Here is a 25980-nt window from a genome sequence, read left to right on the forward strand (position 1 = left end):
GGTGAACCTTACGTTGTTCATTCTGTGTTTATCATGCAACGTGAAAGCTGCAATTGAAGTAGGCATGTGCATCGTTGTAGGTTACATTAATTTCTGTTCATTACGTTTCTGAATGTCGACCACTCCTTTCAGAATGCACGAAAGACTTCTTCCAGCCTCTCCGAACTGGTACTGTTCGCGATGTAGTGACACGAATGACCAGGGTATATTGGGGTTTGGAGCTAAAAACATAATCTACTTGATTGACGTTACAGCAACATCGTCTACAGTTGTTGGTAAAGTATCATAGTTACTCTTGTATCAGCCATTTTGTTGTCAGTCGTTGAACTTCTTTTAATTATATGTTTACGTCTTATTCCTATTCACTTATGTCTTACAGGTGAACTAGTTGGTCACAGAGAGAGAGTCTCTGGCTTCTCATTCTGCCAGCATCCCGGCCAAAGCCATATTTGTGCCAGCTCCTCTGATGATGGGACTGTTAAATTTTGGGACACTAATGAGAAGGTCCTATTAAAGGAGCATAAAGTTCACCAGGTGAGATTCACTGTGGAGTTGAATCCGTCTTGTCGGTCTCGAGGTATACAATACATTTGTTAATGGAAAATGACAGTTATTTTAAGATGCACATGGTCATCCATCTGAAATGTTCTAGCTCAAAAGTTCCAGTTTGCAAACAAATCGTTGGTTTAGAAGACAAAATTAGAGTGACATAGAATTCCAGTCTGTTAAAAACAGAGCAGCACACCCCCTTCCCGAAATAACATCTTACACATCGGGACCTCATTTTAGGCTAGACAGATTACATTTTTAACAATACTTACCAGGTGAAATGTAGTTGATTGCGTTTGTAATGAAGAAAGGTTTCATAATTTTGTTTATGTCCATTCTGCTTGCTGTTGTCTTAAAGTAAAAACAGGCCTTATTTCATGGCTTTTTTGAGCCATTGGTTTCCTATGGAGAGGCCTGCAGGTCTACTAAGGCAAATGTGTAATTATAAGGCAAAAATGTCATTTTAATCAAGAAAATCTCTTTGAAATAAAATATGACTGACCACTCAGAAATTCAGTCATAAATCCCTAGACTGAAAGTAGTGTTTTTTTCTTCTTTTTCTTCTTCCTTGTAAGGCAGATGTAATTGTAATGGAGCAGGTGTTTCCATCATATGCAAGTTTTGTCATGAAAGTAGATTATAGTAGCAAAATAAGGAGACCTTTGTTGGTGCAATTTTGGGCAAATAGAATTATAAGCTTCACTCATGCCGCGAGAGCCCCATAGAAGGTTCATTTCAAATCATTTGCTATGACCTTGCGCCAGAGTTCCAGCTCAGCCAGCATTTCTTGGAGGTTTTACAGTAATGGGTGAATTTATATGCGTTCTATTGTCTAGCCTACTCATTTTGATTGGGATTGTAATTAGTGGTGATTAGGGGTATAACGGTAGGAGTTTTTCATGGTATGAGAACCGTCTCAAAAAATATCAATGTATTATGGTGTAGGCCTATTGCTAATAGTGTTAGCAATTAAATTGTTCATGTTTTAAATATTTGTTCATGTATTAAATATGTTTGATTAACAACATTAGTTAAAACAATGGTGTTAATTTCTTAGCAGAGAATCAATTACTATAACCAAATGTATTATAAGTAGTATTAACCGTGTTGCAATGCACTCCAGCAAATTAACCAATGAACGTACAGTTGGTCAATCGCAACGTTGCCTATGAGTGTAACTCTGTTTGCTGCTGGTGTGTAAGACAGCGTGAATAACGTTAGCTGACCTATAAACATGAGTCATTACAAAACTTGGAAAATGTATTGTATCTGGCTGTGTTATTTATGAAAGGGGATATAATATAATTTGCCTATACAGTATTTTCACTTACATTGATCTCTGCATGTTCCTATCCACTTAAATTCAACACTACTGTTGTTTGCTCTTTGGGGTTAAAGGCCAGGTGTTTTGTAAAATCATTTTGTGACAACTGCTGATGTAAAAAGTGCTTTATAAATACATTTGATTGACATTCTGTGGGATGATGCTCACGGAGATGGAATGTCAGGTTCAAAGTGTTCCCCGCCTGGGCCGACACTTTTTTCTGACATGCTTTGCAAATTGGGTAACCATCAACATTTCACTAGTAAGCCTATGGTGTCATGAGTGTTTTCAAGTACCCCCTGTGGAGAGACCAAGTACCCCCCTGGTTGGGAACCACTGGATTAGAACAAATCAGAACAAATCATGACTTTATATTAATGCAATTCCTTGAATGACAAAATGGCAATAGTATGAGAACTGTTTGTTTTTACAACCAAGGTGCATTGTGAAACCATTATATCAGTATTGATTAGTCTGAGACTGTGAGAATATTTTTTTCAACGTGTGTTTTAGAAGCAGCTTCCCTATTTTAATGGATGGATCATGTGACTGCAGTTCCCCCTTTAAGTATTTGTATGCTCTATTGCCAATAGAACACCATCACAGCCCTCCATTGGTCCCCTGAGGAGAAGAACCTTGTGGTGTCAGCGGATGAGAAAGGCATTCTGGTCTGCCACTGGTACAACACGGGTGAATCTCAAAGCTTTTTCCCCGAACCAAGGAATATCTTCTGCCTGTCCTGCTCCCCTCACAACTGGCACTACATTGCTGTGGGGTAAGATACCTCTGGTGGTGCTAGCCCAAGAGTTACACCTTTTTATTTGATGTATCTATGGAATGAGCTCTATATGACATCATAACTGCTATAAACAGCAAGCAGTATTGTGTGGCTGTTTTTATTGACCTGGCCAAAGCCTTTGACTCTTGTGAATCCACTAATCCTAATGAACAGACATGACTTTTGGTTGAAACGGGTGTTCCTCAGGGTTCAATTCTCAGACCAGTCTTAATCTCGATATAACTACATCCATAATGTTGCACTTGCTACTAGTGACTTTATTTGATTGTGATATGAGGTGCCGGTCCAATTTACAAAAGCCTCTGCCTTAGCCCTTGATGTACCTTCAGCGATTTCACAATTCTATAACTGTTTCACAAGCTGACATTAGCTATGTTTGATTGTGTTTGACACAAAGGTAAGTTAGTACTTAGCCAGTCAGAGCTCTCGACCAATTTCACCACATATATGTTTGTCATATATTTGCTCGTTATATCATGGGAATGTGTTGTTTGCCTTGAATTAACTCTTCATGTAATTATGTCATGTTAATGTAAATATCCTCTGGACCACAGGAGCAAGTCCAAATTGTACATCTTTGAGAACGTTGACTAGAACAAACTCTCCTCAAACCCTCGTGTCAGCTGAGCTGAGAGACACTTTGCATTATGGGAGAATGGAAAAGAAAACAATGTGGTCTGATGAGACCAAAATAGAGCCTAACACAGCAAATCCTGAGAACACCCTCCCTACCATGAAGCGTGGTGATAGCAGCATCATTCTATAGGGATGTTTCTCTGTATCAGTGCCTAGAAAACCTGTCACAATAGAGGCAGAAATGGATGCAGTAAAGTACAGAGGAATTCTTTAAGAAAACATGCTCATGTCTGCTAGAGCTCTGTGATTTGGGAGGAGATTAATCTTCCAGCAGGACAATGATCCCGAACATTTCTTTATTTCTTAGATACAAAGATGGCATGATTGTGCTGATTGACATAAGTAAGAAGGGCGAGGTGGTGCATCGTTTCCGTGGCCACGATGATGAGATCCATGCCCTGGCCTGGGCACCCGTGCCCAATGAGGAAATGCTTTACAACAGGCTGGACGATCACACAGGTGGGTAATGGAAGAGACTGCTGATTCCACTTAACATATTCAGTCAATACAAAATGGCACGATGAGAAGACTGCCAATAACAGGAAATGTTGAGGGACGTGCAATTAAAGGCATCAAAATAAAGACTTATTGACCTTTATGTGACGTCAAGTTAGCAATTACGGCCTTGCTTCGCAAAATCTCCCCAGCAGGTTTGGTGAGGTTGTCCTACCACAGGTGTCCTCATAGCACGACCAGAGGCATCTTGTCCAACAACCAACACGGGATGGTGCAAAGACTATTTTCACTGCCATGTCCAAGACTCCTGTGCACACCAAAATATGACATAAACTCCTACCTGCAGTTATACTGCAATGCGGTGACTTCGCCACCTGAAGTTTGACTACTATTTAATTATTTAATTTAGGATCACCTGGCTTAAACCCTGTTCCACTCAAGGGCTGTTGGTACATGAAAACATAAGCGAAATGTACAGCAGCAAGCTTGTTTGGTGGAAACATCACTGATGAGCAAATAAACATTTTCTTCATGCAGATTGTAGTACTTCCATGAAAATATATTGCCAGTTGGATGGAAACCCAGCTTTTGTGCAGTCAACCAATAAAATCAATAGAGTGAATGTTTCCCCTTTGATTTACATATTTTTCAGAAATGATCAGTGAGGTGACCGAGGGCACAGAGAAGGGATGCTATCTGGCATCTGGGAGCAAGGACCAGACAATAAGAATCTGGAGCATGCTTAAGGGCAAAGGTGAGATGAGCGGAGTTATCAGTCTGAATCATCCATCGTTTTTTGTGCTCATCGTTCTACTATGGAGTCGGTCCTGTATGCTCTTATGGAGCCCCCCATCTCTTGGTGTTCAACATGATTATGTCCCCCCTCAGGTGTGATGACTATGAAACTACCATTCCTGAAGAGGAGAGGGATAGGTGTAGATCCGGCGGTAAAGGAGAGACTGTGGCTCAGTGTGCACTGGCCCAAGGGGAAGCCAACCCAAGTCGTGTCAAGCTGTTTCGGGTAATAACTGTGACCAAAGAATTGAGGGGTAGTATGATTCATTGTAAAGGGTAGGGGTGTAAATAGTACATCTTACGGTACGTATTATGGTTTTAAGGTCACAGTTCAATACGGTTTTGATACAGCGCTGTATTGTCAACAGTTACTGGAGATCAGTTTTTAGTTTATTGCACTCCCATTGCTCTTGTAATTCCTTTAGCCGAATTGGACTGCTGCTACGTGCTGCTTGAAAGCATTGCAAAGGCCAAGTTGTTTTGTTTCTCTGCGTTTCTGTATTGCTCAGTGGATATTGATACTGGGGTGATGTCGGCATAGATGTCAACATGTTTGTGGTGTTAGTAACCTCGTAGGTTCCTGTCATCAAGCAGCGGCAAAATACAGTTGATGTTTCATTTTAAGAAACTGTCTGTCATTTTTGTAGTTTACTGGAATGTCAAAATGCTGCCAAACTAGAGATCTTGACAAAGCTGGATGATTATACAATGTTGATTCATCAATACCACCACTCAGCATTATAGAACTAGCTGTTCCTCCTTAAGTTTGCCTCAAAAAACAACCGTTGGCAAAACACCAACAATTATATAATATTTTTGATTATGGTCTTCCCAAAGTCACACTTTTAAACAGAAAAAAAAATAAAAAGATTCTAGCTCAATCAGATTTCATTTTAAAATGTTTTCATTTGGGTTCACAATTCTTTAAGAGCCCCATATACTGTACTGTACGGTATGGTATGGGTACCAGTACTTGTGCCAATTCAGGCCTAGTGAAGAACATGATTTAGTTGCCAACTTGCTAATACTTGGTCTATTGATCAATCATTTTGCCCAAAATGTACTGTTGTGCAGGGGTGAGCTGATCTTGTGGGACCTCACCAAGGGAGGCAAGCAGAAGTGGTGCCTGTTGGGAACATCGTCAGAAGGGCAGAACCACAGCAGGATTGTGTTTAACATGAGCTCAGTGTGTGTTCTGGACAACAGAGAGCTCTTGATCAGCACTTCCATGGACAGACAGGTGATGTAGGGTTTATCTCACTCAATGCAGTTTTAAAGCAATTTACTCTCGTTTGCAACACTTTCAATTTGAGGACCGTGTGAGTTTGAGAACTTATGTGAAGTTAGTGCATGATTTTTGGGGGATGGCATGTGTTATGTTACAGATAAAATGTTGGGACCTATTGTCATTGGACTGTTGCTGGACCTTGCCCACCCTGGGGGGCTTTGTGTACGCCCTGACCTTCTCTCCTGTGGGGACTGGCTGCCTGGCCTTGGGAGTGGGAGACAGCATGGTCCGTGTGTGGAGCACCCTGTCCATGCAGAACAAATATGACACAAAGACCTTCTGGCAGGGAATCAAGTCCAAAGTCACAGCGGTAAGAGATTCTTAGGGCATATTATTACCAGTTATTTTTTTTATTGTTGTATTGTAGAAGTGAAGATGGCTAGTGCAAATATTTGCTCATTGCAGTTATCCTGGCATCCAACCAAAGAAGGATCCTTAGCTTTTGGAACTGATGATGGCAAAGTTGGTATCTATGATGTTTTTTCTAACAAGTAAGAGAAACTTTTTAAACAAGTTGACGGTTTAATCAAATGTTACCTTTGGTAATTATCATTTCTCAGCAAAATAATTGTATGTGTTTTGTATTATGACGTTATTGAATGGTGTTTTGTGTTGTTCCAGGCCTCCTCATGTATCCAGCACATACCACAGAAAGACTGTGTACACATTAGCCTGGGGTCCCCCAGTCCCACCGCTGTCATTTGGTAAGCTCTTATTAAGTTTATCTAATTGTGTGTACTTTATGCAGTGCACTCTCTTACCCAGCAACTTCTGAAAGTGGGCGTTTTGCCAAAGCCATGAGTCAGCAGAAGCATCTCTTGACGCTTTTGTAATATACTGCATAATTGAATGAGTTCAGAAAACGCTTATCTCTCTCCCTGAGCCATACGTTGGGAAATCAAGATGGTGGAAAGTTAATTTTTACCAGCTACCAGCAGATGACATTTTGATTACCGTATCCGTCATTCCGTTTTTTTAAAGCAGTAAAACATAATTGCCCCTGTGTGATGGATCTGCTGATGGTTTCTAAACCAGAAAAATACCATTTGTTGATTTTACTGGTGTGGCACCTCCTGCTGGTGTTGCAGAGGGGCATGCAGGCATTTGAGATGTGCATTATCTTTACGACTGGTGTTTTCTAACTCTGCAACCGCCACTTTATCAAATAACACTCTAATTTACTTTATACGATGTGCATTTGTGTTTGTGTACAAGTCACGTACGTTATGGAATGTAACCCGGTGTTGCTATGTTGTGTATTGCCATTAAAGGCTGGCTCTTTGTAGTACGCTGATGATTGATGTAGATTTGCACCGCCTTGGAAGATGTGACGCGCTGCTGTATAAGTGCTTGCGAAGTTGTCGTGGCAGTGTTGCTACTTGTTTCTTGATGTATACGGTAGGCTATGCATTATTATAATTTTTTCTCTGTTTATCGATTTCCCAGCATTAACCTAATTCTCTTCAAACAGTAAACATAAAAATATTGTTGACATTATTTTGTTTAAAAATAATATAAAAAATAAGGGATTCTAGTGTGAAATTGTGAAAGGAAACTTATGATGCCACCATCGTCCTTAAGTAAACCTTCCAGGCATTTTTAGAGAACATTCTGGAAATCTATGACTGTGCATGCAGCTTCCAAATGCATTCTCTAGATCAAAAGCTATAGCTTCTGCTGAAAGGGATAATTCCAAGTGGCTTACATTTTCACACTGAGAATTTGACTTAATGTTGGTTTGAGTTGGATGGTGCTGCCAGCCAAAAACAATATACAAACAGAACACAGAATACATTATCGGAACATAAAACTCTGGAGTATAGGCTGATTCATCAGTTTTGCAAGTGAACAAACACATTGAGGAACATGCCATGAAGCATAGGCTGGGCACCATCTCCAAAGCACATAAGAGTCTCTGCTTGAGACCCCTGGGTGCAGTTGATATTTTTTAATTACTTTTCTGTCTGTAAGCATGGAGTTGTAGCGTCAAATGATCTGAGCTCCGAAGGGGGCTTGAATGGTAGCATGTTATGCTGCTTTAATAGTGCTGTGAAAGTAGTCCAGGATTCTATCATGACTTGTTGGATCTTGTTGAAGACTTGTGTGGTTAAAATGTCCTATTATGGCTAATCTGATTGCTAACTTTTAACCTCCGAGATTTGATCACCAGTAGTTGTTGTGCTTTGGACTGAAAATGTAAGCTTAAGCTAAAATGACTGAGGAGAATTTTCCAGTTGAACAGAATGTTTGCAGTTAATGAAAATAGATTTCAGGTATGGAGAGCAGGATGTAGCCACTGTAGTGACATCACTGCACCAACTTTGGTTGACATGAAAACACTAGTTCAGCCTTGGATTGGAAAGACAGCTATTTCCACCGCATCGTCAGTTATGGATTCTTCAGCTGAGATTCCTTAAGGTAGCAAACCGAGGTGAAAGAGAAGTCCTTTTTAGCTTTCATCAGGAGTTGCAGCTCTTTTACTTAGTTAGTGAATGAGTTTACATTTCAAAGAAAGAAGAACTATACAGGGATATCATAATAGTGTGCGAATTACTTTATAGGTGTGGTCCTGATGTTTCTATTGCTGAGTTATTTAACTGGTTTCTTGGTTCTGACAGAAGTGTGTTACTGATATTGGTCGTTTTGAAACTGTAAAAGCAAAATAATGTGTTTGTTTGACAGGGGGTCACTTTGGGGTCACAGAAATGTTCTTGCTTTTGAGGAAAAAAAAATGTCCATAAAAATAACATCACATTGATCAGAAATACAGTGTAGACATTACGTTAATGTTGTATATGACTGTTGTTGCTGGACATTTTTTTTATGGCATATCCTCATAAGCGTACAGAGGCCCATTATCAACAACCATCAGTCCTATGTTCCAATGGCATGATGTGTTTGTTAATAATGGTAATTTTGATCATTAGAAAACCCTTTTGCAATTATGTTAGCACAGCAGAAAACTATTGTGCTGATTAAAGAAGCAATAAAACTGGTCTTCTTTAGACTAGTTGAGTGTCTGGAGCATCAGTAATTGTGGGTTCACATACAGGCTCAAAATGGCCAGAAACAAAGAACTTTCTTCTCGCCAGTTGATTCTTGTTCTGAGAAAGGAAGTCTATTCCATGTGAGAAATTTCCAAGAAACTGAAAATCTTGTAGAACGCTGTGTACTACTCCCTTTGCATAACTGTGCAAACTGACTCTAACCAGAAGAGAAAGAGGAGTGGGAGCCCTTGTTGCACAAATGAGCAAGAGGAAATGTACATTACAGTGTCTGGTTTGAGAAACAGACGCCTCATAGGTCGTCAACTGGTAGCTTCATTAAATAGTACCCGCAAAACACCAGTTTTGTAAATAAAAACCTTACAAAATCTTACAGATTACCTCAACCACACTTATGCACTTAAAGACTAAAACACCATCTAACTATCATTTTGCCTTCTCCAGGTGGGGCAGGCGACCGGCCATCGTACAGCCTGTATAGCTGTGCTGGAGAGGGCCTCATCCTACAGCATGACCCCTGGAAGCTGACAGGAGAGGCCACAGACATTGACAGGCTCATCAAGGACACAAACAGCATCAAGGTGAGGCCTGACATTTATGTATTTTCAGCAGAGACCATTATATCAGGGGTTCCTGGGTTTGCTGTAGTGAAAGATTTTTTTGTGCTATCATTATTGATGTTATGTTATGCAGAAAGTGATTAGATCATTTATATTAGGGCTGCAACAACTAATCAGTAAAATATAATAATGTTGATAACAAAAAATTGTTGCCAACGAATTTCATTACTGATTTGTTGGGTCTATGTAAGACACAAAAAGAAAAAACATTGAAAGATGGAGGACACTTTGTAGCCCAGCAATGTAACTTTGTAGCCCAGCAATGTAACTTTGTCTGCTTTTCATAGACCTCTGTATTAGTTTGGCGTCATTCCATGAGTGAGTTAAAATGAAAAATCTTTCTTCTCAAATGCATTCTTTGGTGCGTTAACGTAACGTTCACAATAGCAACACTTAGTATTCCCCACATTACTAATGTGATGGATCATGCCATGTGTGAGCAAAATGCATCCCTAGTCAACCTTTTGTAAATTAAAGGGATATTGTCTGTGCAGTTCAGGCTATATTTCAGCTATTTGAAGATTTTCAGCAACATCCTGCATTTCCTTATTACTCCTTATTGCAATTCTAGGTGAATATTAACATGTTAAAGTATAACATTTTGAGGTATTTTCAAATACTGTTTTACATTAATTCACTATTTTATTCATTATTTATTAATTTATTGAATTACAAAAAAATCTGAGTCAGTAAAAAGACACAAAGTTCCCATCACTAGCTGACACTCCAGTATAAATATACCCGGAGTAACACGGAAACGCTAAGAAACATCCTACTTTCCCAATTTATTCAAGCAGCTCTTAGCAGCAGTTTGATTGGGCTAACATAATGGCAAGCTATGTGCCCGTACTCCATGGTTGAGAATAGTAAGTTTCAGCATTATTTCAGCAAACCGGTAGTGCCCACACTTTATGATTATATAAAACTGTTTGTGTTCTGTTTGCACATTGCACTGTATTTCATTTTTTAATTAAGAGACAACTGCACTTTTCTTTCCTTTCGAAAAAGTTGAAAAGGAAAGTTTTGATAGAAAAGACATCATCAAAAAGTTGATTTATGTCAGTAATTCCATTCAAAAAGTGAAACTTGTATATTATATTAATTCATTGCACACAGACTGATATACACTCACCTAAAGGATTATTAGGAACACCTGTTCAATTTCTCATTAATGCAATTATCTAATCAACCAATCACATGGCAGTTGCTTCAGTGCATTTAGGGGTGTGGTCCTGGTCAAGACAATCTCCTGAACTCCAAACTGAATGTCAGAATGGTAAAGAAAGGTGATTTAAGCAATTTTGAGCGTGGCATGGTTTTTGGTGCCAGACGGGCCGGTTTGAGTATTTCACAATCTGCTCAGTTACTGGGATTTCCACGCACAACCATTTCTAGGGTTTACAAAAAATGGTGTGAAAACGGCAGTCCTGTGGGCGAAAATGCCTTGTTGATGCTAGAGGTCAGAGGAGAATGGGCCGACTCATTCAAGCTGATAGAAGAGCAACTTTGACTGAAATAACCACTCGTTACAACTGAGGTATGCAGCAAAGCATTTGTGAAGCCACAACACGCACAACCTTGAGCGGATGGGCTACAGCAGCAGAAGACCCCACCGGGTACCACTCATCTCCACTACAAATAGGAAAAAGGGGCTACAATTTATGGTGTTCCTAATAATCCTTTAGGTGAGTGTATTTCAAATGTTTATTTATTTTAATTGTGATGATTATAACTGACAACTAATGAAAATCCCAAATTCAGTGTCTCTGAAAATTAGAATATTACTTAAGATCAATACAATGTTGGCCAACTGAAAAGTTTGAACATGAAAAGTATGAGCATGTACAGCACTCAATACTTAGTTGGGGCTCCTTTTGCCTGGGGCTCCATGTGTTGTTTACTGCAGCAATGCGGCGTGGCATGGAGTCGATCAGTCTGTGGCACTGCTCAGGTGTTATGAGAGCCCAGGTTGCTCTCATAGTTGCTTTCAGCTCTTCTGCATTGTTGGGTCTGGCGTATCGCATCTTCCTCTTCACAATACCCCATAGATTTTCTATAGAGTTAAGGTCAGGCGAGTTTCTTGGCCAATTAAGAACAGGGATACCATGGTCCCTATACCAGGTACTGGTAGCTTTGGCACTGTGTACAGGTGCCAAGTCCTGTTGGAAAATGAAATCTGCATCTCTATAAAGTTGGTCAGCAGCAGGAAGCATGAAGTGCTCTAAAACTTCCTGGTAGATGGCTGCGTTGACCTTGGACCTCAGAAAACACAGTGGACCAACACCAGCAGATGACATGGCACCCCAAACCATCACTGACTGTGGAAACCTTACACTGGACTTTAAGCAACGTGGATTCTGTGCCTCTCCTCTCTTCCTCCAGACTCTGGGACCTTGATTTCCAAAGGAAATGCTAAATTTACTTTCATCAGAGAACATAACTTTGGACCACTCCGCAGCAGTCCACTCTTTGTCTTGTTCAAGAGTGACTTGACACAATGAATGCGACAGCTGAAACCCATGTCTTGCATACGTCTGTGCGTGGTGGTTCTTAAAGCACTGAATCCAGCTGCAGTCCACTCTTTGTGAATCTCCCCCACATTTTTGAATGGGTTTTGTTTCACAATCCTCTCCAGGGTGCAGTTATCCCTATTGCTTGTACACTTTTTTTTTCTACCGCTTCTTTTCCCTCCCTTCGCCTCTCTATTAATGTGCTTGGACACAGAGCTCTGTGAACAGCCAGCCTCTTTAGCAATGACTTTTGACACAAATGGTTGCCTTTGGACAGCTGTCAAGTCAGCAGTCATCCCCATGATTGTGTAGCCTACAGAACTGGACTGAGAGACCATTTAAAGGCCTTTGCAGGTGTTTTGAGTTAATTAGCTGATTAGTGTGGCACCAGGTGTCTTCAATATTGAACCTTTTCACAATATTCACATTTTCTGAGATACTGAATTTGGGGTTTTCATTAGTTGTCAGTTATAATCATCAAAATTAAGATAAATACACACTTGAAATATATCATCTGTGTTGAATGAATGGATACATTATACAAGTTTCACTTTTTGAATGGAATTACTGAAATCAACTTTTTGATGATATTCTAATTATATGACCAGCACCTGTATATATAAATATATATAGATTGGCGCTTTCCAGAAGGATTATATATAAATAAATAAATAAACATAAACAAACATAAACATGGTGGCGGATCCATAATTGTATGGGCAGCCATCTGATGGGAGTCATTGGGTTTGATAATTGGTCTGCACGTTTGTATTAAAAATATATATTATTTATTTTTTTAATATATATTTTTAATACAAACATGCAGACCAATTATCATACCCAATGACTCCCATAAGATGGCTGTCCATACTATTATGGATCCCCCACCATATTTAACAGTTGGCAGCAGACACTGTGGGCTGATGATTAGCTTTCTCCAAATGTAAACTTATCCAGATGTAGGAAATGGTGTGAAAGATGACTTATCAGACAATATAACATTTCCATTGCTCAGGGGTACAGGTTTTTGGTCCTTGGATACAAGTGGTTTCCGAATGGCAGACCTGCCATAAAATCCAGATTTGTGAGGTTCACAACGTACAGTTTTTGTTGAAACTTGTTCGCAAAGGTTGTGATTCAATTCTGTGGTCATTTCAGGGGCTTTGCCAATGCATTATGACGATGTTCAGCAAATGCTGTCTTGATTCCCATTGACACATTATTGAATATAAATTATTTAGCGTTTTTTGTGACCGATGTACTTACCCTCTTTGGAACTGTTATTTGTCTCATTACTTTGAAAACTCACAAAATTTATAATTTTCAGGCTTTTTTTATGCCTGACATATGTACAGTACTGCTCTTAGGCAATCAACCTCATGTGACCTGTGTATTTATAATTGTGATTCAGTCACTTCAAAGTAACAGGCCATTTCCATGTGTTGTTTTTGTTATTTTGTCCACCTGGTGTACAATTACAAATCACAGATTATGAATTATTTTGTCACATTTTACCCCTCAAATCAAGTGTGGTCCCTTTAGTCTGAGAACCCCTGTTCTACATAGCGTAAGCATTTCACCCAGTTGTGGCATTATGCACAGGGTTTGAAGGTCACTTTTTCTTTTTTACAGCACAAGCTGTCACCCCACACAGATCTCAGCTGGAAACCAGATGGAAAATTTCTGGCCATTGGCAATGAGGATGGGTGAGTCAACATTATAAAGTGCCATGAAAACGTGTTCACTCCCCTGACCAATTCTCAAATTTTACAGAAGTACAAATAATAAATAAAACCCTAACCCCCATTTTCTCCTGAATTAGGTGCTATACAATTTGTAATTAAAGCCCTGCTTCATTGTAGAAACACCCAGGTCTATGGGACATTCAATGTCGAAACATCTGATGCTCCTCTGGTTCTTGCGTCGTTGTACTTGAACAGTTAATTCATGGAATGTGCTTTGGAGCATCTCAAAGTTGACCGCAGGTATTTGCTGCATTGAGGCAGGGCCTTAATCACGAACTGAATATCACAAAGTTGTAGAGAAAAACGGGGTAATAAAATAGAGTAAATGTTTTTGTTAACTTTTTTGCCAATAAGCAGATGAATGCAAAAACGATTCTGTCAGAGTTGTCGTGGAGACATTATCCTATTTAAAAGTGATCGGGGGGAAAAAAACAAGAAAACAATTGTCGCTTTGTTTTGATTCCCTTTTCTGTAAGCAACGTATTGAGTTCGTCTCATGGGATAGTAACACAGCTCTTATATTAAAATGAAAGCGGACGTGTGCTCTTTAACTTGGACATAAATGAGTCTTTTTAATTGGCCTTAAATGTTTCTATTAAAGGTCCATTGAGGTGTACCAGGCCCCGAACCTCAAGCTGCTGTGTACCATCCAGCAGCATCATAAGATCATCAACGTGCTGCGCTGGCACCATGACCATGGCTCCCAGCCTGAGCTGCAGTACCTCCTGGCGTCTGGCTCCAGCAACGCTGTGGTCTATGTCCACGACATCCGCACTGTCATAGGTGCGGTTCCTCTAGGGCCGTGGTATTCAGATCTGGCCCTTGAAGCAAGTTCTACTCCAAGATTTGAATTCCACTGCCCCGGGGTGTATGCTTGGGCCAAATCTTGTTTTTCTTGCGGAACAATTTATTTGGTTAACTTAAACCCACTTTTTATAGCCAATACAACAACTAAACCCACATCTAAACACACCCACGTACACACCCTCTTTACAAATAGATTGCTGCTCCTTTTTTTATTTTTTTTGACTGGATATAGTTCTTAAGTCGTAAGTGACATTCAGTTCCCAAATAAGCTTCAGTTTCCAGAACATTCACAAGATGAAAATGCTGAAACTGTAAGAAGAGGAGAGACAGGCACAAATTGCTCACAACAGGGTGACTAAAAGTAATGAACTAATGAACACATTGTTATGTGGCTCTTATAAAAAAATATTTGGCACCTGTTTTTTCCCCCTATAGGAGCCAATGGCTCCTTAATTGATTTTTTTGTTTGGAGACCTGAATATTCAGCTGGCTGTATGTATATACTTTTCTGTTCATTATTAACCCTTCTTTTTCCAAACCCAACTGAAGAAATTAAATCAGTAGACAAATTAAATTATTCAAAAGATGAAATCAATGAAAAAATGCAAAATCATTATAGAAATATGTTTCCCCAAAGTGTGTATATTTAAACAATATGCAGTTAGGGCAAGTAGAGGTGCAGAGGCAGCAATTGGTCACCAGAGAGCGCTTTCGGGAATGATATAACGTAAAGCTAAAGTTCTCATGAGATGTTATCTATTCATAACTTGACAACCGTTTCCCTGTGCTCAGAGTCCCCTCCAGTATGTCCCATTGTGATGACCGAGGCATATCGGAGCCTGGCGGGTCACACAGCCAAGATCACCAGCTTGGCGTGGAGTCCCCACCACGACGGGCGACTGGTCACAGTGTGTTATGATGGTACAGCACAGGTCAGTCCCATATATCCACATCACAGAACCAGCATTCTGTGAACATTTAAAGCTAAAATCAGACTTTATGGGGTCAGTCAGCTTTATTTTGAGGTTATTGTTATCTGAATCCGATGAATTAGAAATTACAGCACGTTCTGAGCACCCCCCCTTTTAGGGTACCAAAGGTATTTGGCCTATTGGCTTCAAAGATGTTTGTTTGTGATTTTGTGCATGCACAAAAAGGAGGACCAAAGAACTGTTAGTTTAAATAACATAATTAATTTGAATTAATCCAAAACATAGACTAAACATAAATCAACTGTTTATAAAAAAAAAAGAAGGCACTGTTGAGCTCCGCAATAGAAAATACCTGTTTAGGGAGACCGGTTGAGCAAAAAACCCGCTTAGGAAGACCTCTAGTAAGAATGACCAAAGAATGCCAAACATGTAAACTTCCTAATGAGACATGGCTTTGAAGCCCATTTTCCAAATACTTTGATCTCTTTATACAGAGATACTATGTACAATATGTGCTGTTTATTTCCAACGGTTCATCTGATTATAGAAAACAAAACATATTAAAGCTGACAGTCTATTTTTGTTACTGTCCAAATACACATGGACTGAACTATGGATTTTTTTCCCCCCATGTTTTCGGAAAAAAACAATGGCACCTTTTTGGCTTCATTTCTTGATACTATACCCTTTTCACATGCTATTAAAATGTTCTGCTGTTCGTTGTGTGGTGCCCAGGTGTGGGATGTCCAAAAGGAGGAGGCTTTGTGCAACTACAGGGGCCACCGGGGCCGCCTGCTGTGTGTCCAGTGGTCACCTGTCGACCCTGATCTGGTCTGGACCGGAGCTGATGACTTTACTGTGCATGAGTGGGCCGTGTCCAAACAGAAGTTTTCAAAGCCCCCCAAAGGTAGAAAACATAGAGCGTGGCTGTGGAACATTTCAGAATTTGAGTGCATGTGATTTTAAAGAACTATAACAGTCAAACGTTGTGCTGATGATACAAATATGCACCCATTATTATTTTATTTTTTTCATCAGCAAAAAAAAATGTTGACCAGAAGTTGAAGGTCAAGGCCAAGAAGAAAAAGAAAGGAACAACCGGGAATGTGGGACTGAAGGTGGAGGAGGGCTTGCCTCTGAATGGAACAGAGGATAGAAGAGGTGTATCCCTGGCACCAGGTGATGGACCGTCTGACAATGAGGATGATGATGATATTGAAGAGGGAAACAAGACCAATAGCGTCTCTTCAGTGACAGGTAGCACTTTGGACATTTCCAGTCTATTACTGCATTGTCTCTCTCAATTCAGCAAAAGGTCGTGCAAAACACTTCTTTCAATGTAGTATCTAAAACAGCATTGCTGTTTGTACTGTAACCACATTATGTACACATGTTGCAGACACCGTCAAGGATCAGCACATATCATATTGCTGTATTTCAAATATGGTATCATGCATATTTTGACGTTCAGAAATATTTGTAAGAATACTGTCAAATGAAAATATGATGCTTGCATACGTATTCAACTCCCACACATTAATATGGTAGAGCCACGTTTTGACGCAAAAGCAGCTTTTTATATGTTCGAACTTTGCACAATGTCCAAGTGATTTTGGCCCACTCATTTTGACAGGTTTGCTCCAGATTTTTCAGGTTGGTTGAACAAACCAAATATTGCTGTAGATATTCAATGGGATTGATATAAGGACCTGGACACTAAAAGTCACTCTGATGTTGCCTTGGCCTCGTGCTTGGAATATTTTGTCCTGCTGAAAGGTGCATTTCTTTAGATGCCTCTGTTTTGTTTATCAGACTAAAGCAGTTTTTCTTGCATAATTTCCCTGTATTTTGCTCCATCCATTCTTCCTTAAATTTTAACAAAATTCGATCCTGATCATCCCTACCAGCAAGATTCTGCATCCCGTATCAATTGGCCTTATGTAAGATTTATACTGTATTACTAGCATAAATAACAGCATTCATTTAGGCCTGTCTTTACATAACCTCCACTGATTCAGATTCAAATTGTTCTTTATTCTCTTCGATCTAATTATATCCACATTTTCTTCAGGATCCCCCTTTTCACATTTCCCTGGCCATTCCACAACAAGTGTTTCTTCTGGAACCAGCCCCTAGCCTGGTTTCCCAAAGCTTTTAAAGAGTAGGCTCTTGTTAGCACCATACATACTGTTAATGCAATAATACTGACTTCTGTTTACAATTCTTCTGAGAAACCTGTCACAGGGTGCTTTTTTTGTGTAATTGGGGAATATTTGCAAGATAGTTTTCAGCAGACATCATTTTGCACAGTGGGTTGACCGCTGCTACACACCAGTAGCACCCTGAAATGGCTAAAGAAACGTATTTTAATTTAGAAAATGAAATTGGTTCTGTAATGTTGGAAATAAAAATGTTCAATTGGGAAGTTTTTAATTCATGCTCAATGTTATTGTAAGGTTACGCCAAACTTTTTTTGGAACATGTTAACAGTCGCCTTGTTTCCTTTCAGACTCTTCATCCAGTTATCAGGTGGACAAACCTGTGTTAGAGAGAGTGCAAAATGGAGGAAAATCATTACAGATTTTAAAGAAAGAAATGAAAAAGGTGGAAAAACCAGGTATGTTGCTGGGTCCTATCAACATAGTCAGGAAGACCATAATTGTTCTTAAAGCCCTTGATGTTCCCTGACCAGTAAACCGAAGCCATTTGTCAGCTAACACTCCGTTACAAGTCTGCATGGTCAGTCTGTATCCACTACAACTCCTGGTATTGTTGTTTCTTCTAGAGTTGTCTCTAAAGAAGCGAAAGCCTCGCTCAATGATGCCCCTCAGTACATCCATGGACCACCGGCCCAGAGAAGACCTCCAGCAGGACTGTCTAAAGCTAGCCACAGTCAGGCACTCTGATGGTGAGATTGTCAATCCATTCTCAGTTGCGTTATATCACAAGACATAGCTGGTGGCCACATCTTTGACCGTTTTTACAATCAACGATTACTCGACTGCTATTCCATGATTAAGTGTTCATGGGATCCAGCATAGAAAAAAGCATAAGCATTTATCCTTAATGAAGTCACCATAAGACTCTCAACACACACGGCCCAGGCATTACTTATTTGAGGTAAACTGTAACTTCATCAAAGAGAAGCGTTTAACATCTGAACATGTTTTCTCCCCTCTTAAGCTCCTCCAGCCCACTTTGTCCCAGGCCTGGGTGATCACATTCAACTAGGCCTCTTTGCAGACCGTGATGCCTTATATAAGATGTTCCATGAGGAGGGTTAGAGCTTTTTTATAATGTTATATAATATGCACTTGGTGTTAATATGCAAACATAAAAAAAAGATTCACACATTTTCTTTCCTAATCCTTACACACTTTGTATAATGCCTCCACAAGACACATTTTATAAATTAAGAAATATGTAAAACTCTGTTATAAAAATGGAAAAGGTTATCCATGTCCTCATTTTGCTGAAACTTTTGGTCCTTCAGAGCAGGCCCATGTGGAGTCAGGCCACTATGAGTCTGTAATGTACCTGAGAATGTGGAAAGGTGACATCGCTGGAGCTCTTCAGGTGGCCACAGAGAAAGGAGAGCTGAGTGATCACCTTCTTTCTGTTGCACCAATGGGTGAGAAGCACTCATGGTTTAGTTTTTTCTTTATTTTCCTCATTCTAGAATACCTGTTTATGATATATTAAGTTGTCCTGATTGATCAAACTAGAATTGCCAATGAGTTGGTCTAAGATTTATAACTGGTTGTTCTTTCTCTTTAACAATGTTGTGTGTTTCATTCAAGTATGAAATTTGTATTTGTAAAACCATTTTAGCTGGTTACCAGGTGTGGCTGAGGACAGTAGAGGCCTATGTGAAGCAGCTGTGCCTTCAGGAGCAGTTCCTCAAGGCTGCTTCTCATCTCCTTTCCATCAACCACATATACGAAGCCATAGATCTCCTAAAGTCCCACCAGCTCTACAGGTTATTAAACAGACACACGCTTGCTCTCTGTCTCGCACAGGAGCAGTCTGTTTATTATATCCATGACATTTTACCTAAATATTGCAAATTGTTGTGGGAAGAGCAACTTGAGGAATTCCCTTCTACATTGTGATATGACTTTGGATTGTTATCTGTAACTGACATCAGTGAAAGTGATTGCTGTAATATGTGACAAAGTTGCCTACCTGTTCTCAGGGAGGCTATAGCCCTGGCAAAGGCTAGGCTGCAGCAAGACGATCCTGTGCTCAAGGAGCTCTACACAACCTGGGCAGCCGTGCTGGAAAAAGATGGCCATTTGTCTACTGCAGCTAAATGGTAAATAACACACTGTAAAACAGCTTTTTTCAAACCCAGGTCCACTGGCCCGAGTGAGAAATCCCATTGAAGTACTCTTCATGGAACAGGTTTTATGCTGTTATCCGCTGATGTCTGCTATTTAGTGGTTGGCATGTAAAGACTGCTATTCATTTCACTGTCTGTTAGCTTGGGCTACACAATCTCATCTTCATCCACTTATCCGGTATTGGGTCGCGGGGAGAGCAGCTCCAGCAGGGGACCCCAAACTTCCCTTTCCCAAGCCACATTTGCCAGCTCTGACTGGGGGATCCCGAGGCGTTCCCAGGCCAGTGTCGAAATATAATCTCTCCACCTAGTCCTGGGCCTACCCCGAGGTCTCCTCCCCGCTGGACGTGCCTGGAACACCTCCCTAGGGAGACGTCCTGGGGGCATCCTTAACAGATGCCCGAACCACCTCAACTGGCTCCTTTTGACGCAAAGGAGCAGCGGCTCTACTCAGAGTTCCTCGCGGATGGCTATCTCTAAGGGAGAAGCCAGCCACCCTTCTGAGAAAACCCATTTCAGCCGCTTGTACTCGCGATCTTGTTCTTTCGGTAATGACCCAGCCTTCATGACCATAGGTGAGGGTAGGAAGGAAAATTGACCGGTATATTGAGAGCTTTGCCTTCCGGCTCAGCTCTCTTTTCGTCACAACGGTGAGCTAAAGCGAATGCAATACCGCCCCCCCCCCCCCCGCTGCTCCTGTTCTCTGGCCAATCTCCCGCTCCATTGTCCCCTCACTTGCGAAAAAGACCCTGAAATACTTGAACTCCTTCACTTGGGGTAACGCCTCATTCCCTACCCGGAGGAGGCACTCCATCGGTTTCCTGCTGAGAACCATGGTCGAACTCTTGCAAGGATCCAGTCTACATGTGTTTTGTGGATCTGGAGAAGGCGTATGACCGGGTTCCCCGGGAGATACTGTGGGAGGTGCTGTGGGAGTACGGGGTGAGGAGGTCCCTTCTGAGGGCTATTCAATCCCTGTACGTCCAACGTGAGAGCTGTGTTCGGGTTCTCGGTAGTAAGTCGGACTCGTTCCAGGTGGGGGTTGGCCTCCGTCAGGGCTGCGCTTTGTCACCAATCCTGTTTGTAACTTTTATGGACAGGATATCGAGGCGTAGTCGGGCTGGGGATCTCATCGCTGCTTTTTGCGGATGATGTGGTCCTGATGGCATCAACGGTCTGTGACCTTCAGCACTCACTGGACTGGTTCGCAGCCAAGTGCTAAATAATATGTGATTAGCTCTTATTAGCTCTGATATTTCTTTGTCTTGGTGAGCTCTTCTCGTGTGGAGTTACGCTTGTTAAAGAAGGGATTATTGACAAGGACTGTGTAAGTAGTTGTGTGGTGCAACACAGTACCCCTGCCTCAACACAGTACCCCTGCCTCAACACAGTACCCCTGCCTCAACACAGTACCCCTGCCTCAACACAGTACCCCTGCCTCAGCTCCTCCTCCAAAAAAATATTGAATTTATAGGATAGCGTCACTATCTTTGTCAATATTTTTTGGGACGCAAGCAGTCCCAAAAGGAAGGTCCCTGGTACAAACATATTTTGATTGAAGGAATAGCTGTTTTTGGCAATTTTTAAAATTATTTAACCTTTATACAGTCAGACTGAAACCTGTGTTACAGCAATTAAAAAAAGAAAAACATGAATATTAAAACACAATTATGAAAGCCTTGTTGGTGTTGAAAATTCACATTCAACAACAGAACAGTAACGTATCAGGTATTTAAATTGCCCTATAGGCAGCAAAACATTCCACGAGTAAATGGAATTGCAGAGGAAAGCTTCCCCTAACTCTGAATAAACCTGTGGTGTCTTTAAGACTAACCAGTCTTGAGGGGGCATTTGATAATTTCTTATTTCCTATTTATTTTTGCATTACTGTAGTTAGGAAGTTTTAAAGTTAAAGCATTATATGCAAAGGTTAACCAGTGTCCGTATGTACAGTACCTTCTTTGCTAAATTAAAGATGATTTTGATTCTTAATTAAACTGCTCTGTCTGCTCTGTGCCTTTTCTGTAGATTAATTCCTCTCAATAGCTGATTTGATATGAATGAATGTGCTTTGTATTTATTTCCCAGTTATCTTGCTGTGGACTCCGGCTTTGATGCTGTCAAAGTCATCGCTAAGAAAAATGACCCTGTCTCACTGAAGACGGCAGCCAGTCTGGCGAAGATCACAGGTGAAAGTGACCTGTCCCACTCCCTCTACCTAAGATGTGCCAAAGACCTGGCATCCTCTCAGGATTGGCTGGGAGCACAGCAACTCCTCAGTGCACAGGAGAGCCTATTGGTTAGTTGCCTATGTCAATAAAACACTGTAAGAATGAGAAATTCACAGGGCCCTGAGTAGATCCCTGCCTCTAAATAATAACATGACTTGTCTCCTCTTACCGAACAAGAACGGTGTAGTAATAGCTAGTCCGGGGTGGTTTCGGGTTGGAAGGACAGTACTGCGATTGTCTAACGTGAGGTGGAGAGGAGATTACAAGTCAATGTAAACTGATGTCAGTCACTATTTGAAACATGAACTTTACAGGTCATTTCTGCTTGATTTTTATGCCAGTAGTACAGTAAAAAAATGTTTGCCCCTTTTAAATAACTATGAAAAAATAATAATAAGCACCCTATCCATTCTGTCCTGCTATAGGTCCACCAGTTACACTTCTGCACCATTGAGCTACTCACTGTGAGTCTAATGGGTACAGTAGTGAATTGGTCCTGTACCTCCTGTCATCCCTGGTCTGCCTCATGCAAGAACCAGGATAGCTTCCTGGTGACCCTTAGGGATGTGTGGGAGAGGGAGTTTGGTTTGTCTTCCAGCGACCAAGAGAAGCTCAAAGCTCTTTACCAACAACTGAAGGCCTTAGACAGTCCTCAGACTGCACCCAATGTTCCAGTGAAACAGGTAGGGAGACGCCAGCGAGTCGTCCGTGGGCCGCTCTGGTGGATAATGTTAACTGCATGTCTTATGCATATGGATCCACTGTAATGGCACTCGTCCCCCTTCAGCTTCTGAGCCATCTGTCCCTTGACGTGACCCTGAGCACTGTGAGCTGGCTGTTAGGTGACTGGGGATCGGCCCTGGAGGAGCTTCTGCATGGCGTGGCCAGAGCGAGTACAGCGGGACATTTCTCTCTGATGTCACAGACGTGCAAGCTGCTGTTTCCTCAAGGTGATGAAAGTAATGTAAACATTTAAAAAGGTCAAAAATATTCTCCCTTGTGAAGGACTACACGTATACTTAAGTAATCAGGCATGAGGGAGTGTGGTATATGGCCAGAATACCACTGCTAAGGCCTCTTCTGGATGCAGCTATTTGTTATTGCTATTATAAACTAGCTGTCAACTTATTAGAACAGTAAAAACACATGGTATTTGGTCTGATATACTACAGCTTTCAGCTGATTAGCAGTCTGGGCTCAAGCCAACAAGTTTGTTTATGAGTCATACGGCATGCAGGTTAGGGTTAGTGGCATATGGCCAACATACCAAAGTGAAGGGCTGTTCTTGCATACAGTCTGTTTCCCAGCTTTCAGCCTATCAGCACTGAGTTTAAACAACACAGTTTATAATCAAGCATTAAGCTCTTTAGATGCCTTATTGCTCTTGTAAACTAGTCTTGTAAACAATGCAATTAGAACAGTGAAAATTATGCAATGTCTTACCCACAGTATATGTTCTCATTCCCCAGCATTCAGGATTTGAACCACCTGGGTTATAATTAAGCAGTAAGGCAGGAGAGACTGTGGTGTATATGGTCAATATACAATGGCTAAGAGCTGCTCTTATACATGACACATCGTAGAGTGCCTGGACAAAGCACTTAGCCATGGTATATACAGTTCCAGAAAAAATTAAGAGACCATTGCACCTTTTTCTTTCCTTTCCAAAAAAGTTGAAAAGGAAGGTTTCACTCAAAACCTTCCTTTTTCGACTTTTTTGAAAAAGAAAAGAAAAAGGTGCAATGGTCTCTTAATTTTTTCTGGAACTGTAGATGCTTTAATGATATTATCTGGTTACCAATTAATTAGAACAGTAAAAAGTGATGTACAATTTCATGCCATGGCTCTCAGAAAATCTGCATTCTGGATTCGTTGCACCTGGTGTATAGTTATAAAATATACAGTGGCTTTGGAAAGCATTCAGACCCCTTCACTCTCTCCAGATTGTGTTGTGTTAGAGTGAATTTAATTTAAATGTCATTACATTTGTAACTGGTGACCCCAAAACTGCACAGACCGATGACAAAAGGGCAATCTGAGCAGCGGTGGAGATCCTTCAGGCCACATGTGACAGCATCTCATATTCATTATATGTTGCTAGGTATTGAGTCCATCTCACAATACAAAAAGATGTTGGAGCCCTTGGATGGGAATGCCTTAGCTGCAGCACAGAGCCTGGAGGCATTTGTGTGTTACCAAGACCTCTACCACACATGGTGGAACTGTAGCACTAAGGCCACGGCAGGAGCACAGGCTAACTTGACTAATGGGCTGCATTCACCCAGCGAGAACCGCAACAAATCAACCAGCCACGCATCTGACACCTCAGAAGGAGATGCTGATACCAGATTGAGTGTGAGCACTTGCCAGCTCTTGCTGTCTGAGCCACATGCAACCTGCCAGGCCACTCAGAAGGCTATAACAGAGATCCAGGAGAGACTGGCCTCCATGGTTCACCAGCACAGCCAAACCCAGGAGGCTGAAACAATATCTTGTGAGGAACAGACTGAAAAGACCTCCTCGGCAGAGGGTTCCACTCCCACAGGCAGCCAAGAGTCCAGTGATGCAGGACAAGGGTAAAGTATATTTTTGTTCATTGTATTTGTACATTGGTTAGCTTTTTAGCTCAGGGGAAGTGCAACTACTAGCTACAGAGTTAGAGATGTTTGCTAATATTACTCTTTGTGTAATCTTTGTTTTTCAGACATGACACTGAATCCCTACCTTCTTTGATTGCCATGGTTTCTGAGCACCACAAAGAGCTTGCTCACATTCCAGACCATGTCAAAGTAAAAGGCTCTCATACTTAAAACATTTACTCTCTTTTTGTCCTGCCACCATACTTTATTTTGTTAATATTTTTTCTCTCCCATTTCAGAAATATCCATACCCAGATGTTTTGGAAGGCTGCTTAGTTCTGCTGTATTTGAGTAAGAGTTCTGCTCTTGTTCCTGATCATCTGCAGGAAGAAGCAATGGCCTTGCTCCGCAAGTTTGGAACTACCAGCTCTCTCTGCAAAGCCTCCAAGCGATTCCTATCTTAATTTCTATTTTCTTTAGTCTTGTTTTTGTTAAGTGTAATTACACTTAGCCAGAATGGCAAGTGTATAATTTGTAAATCAATAAACTTTTCAATAAAGGGCAATCTCTGACCTACATTGGATTAGGATTTCTGAACACCAGCCATCAAATACAGTGCCTTCCAGAATACCTGGCACCCTCGGTAAAGATTGGCACAAAAAAATGGTAATCAAGAAATATCTTCCTATTGATATCTAGATTTCAGTTTCAGCTTTTCATTGCCTTTTTCTCTTTGGGCATTTGCCAACTCAGACAGGTGTTTAGGGGCAAACTGATATGCTAGTATTCCAATCCTGGCTGATTTCTATGTGATAAAGACAACTTACATACTTACCTCATGAACGTTTGCCTCACAGTGCAGCTGCATCATTGTGGCTAGGAGGTTAGTTCACGGTTGAGTGAGCAGTGTGAAAGAAAGCAGAACGGCTTGGAGAGACCTGTGGACATCTCTCCTGAGCCTGCTGTGGACTTGTGATTACGCAGAGCCAAAATCACAAGTTGCAGAAGAGCAAAAGGTTGAAAACAGACAGAACGTCAGACCCTCCCCTGACAAAGATGAGCAAAGTCTATGAAAGTGCAATTATCAACCTGATCTTACAGTCAAAATGGAGAAAGTTTCTCAAAATCAAAGTAATTGGCACCTCTAAAAATGCTTATAAACCAAATAGAAGTTAAGTTATAACTTATCCTTACTGTATAGCCAAAACTTGCTCTGGGAAGGAATGCACACCAGTCTAGGAACAATAAAAAAGTGGATACAATATGCATGAAAGGTTGCTGTGTTATAGAAGTGTACTGTAACTATAAAAGACGATTAAACCAGGGATACAGAATAGGTTCAGTAGCATTACATTTGATTAA

The 25980-nt window shown here is 40.9% G+C and overlaps 1 protein-coding gene across 1 annotated transcript; it reads left to right on the plus strand.

The window, feature by feature from the left end:
* Positions 1–25183, plus strand: gemin5 (gem (nuclear organelle) associated protein 5). The gene is made up of 28 exons (XM_010870969.3): positions 1–275; positions 380–534; positions 2467–2648; positions 3616–3767; positions 4417–4518; positions 4653–4785; positions 5634–5799; positions 5945–6157; positions 6253–6338; positions 6469–6551; positions 9297–9433; positions 13615–13688; positions 14329–14510; positions 15327–15466; positions 16202–16373; positions 16505–16723; positions 17976–18083; positions 18252–18374; positions 18650–18745; positions 18960–19097; positions 19298–19445; positions 19662–19781; positions 21897–22107; positions 22465–22722; positions 22827–22989; positions 24141–24615; positions 24744–24828; positions 24918–25183. Exons 1-28 carry the CDS (start codon positions 113–115, stop codon positions 25080–25082), a joined length of 4449 nt encoding a protein of 1482 aa, XP_010869271.2. The 5' UTR covers positions 1–112; the 3' UTR covers positions 25083–25183.
* The last annotated feature ends 797 nt before the right edge of the window (positions 25184–25980 follow it).

The sequence above is a fragment of the Esox lucius genome, chromosome 7 (assembly GCF_011004845.1).
Source record: "Esox lucius isolate fEsoLuc1 chromosome 7, fEsoLuc1.pri, whole genome shotgun sequence".
In the NCBI taxonomy this organism is placed as follows: domain Eukaryota; kingdom Metazoa; phylum Chordata; class Actinopteri; order Esociformes; family Esocidae; genus Esox; species Esox lucius.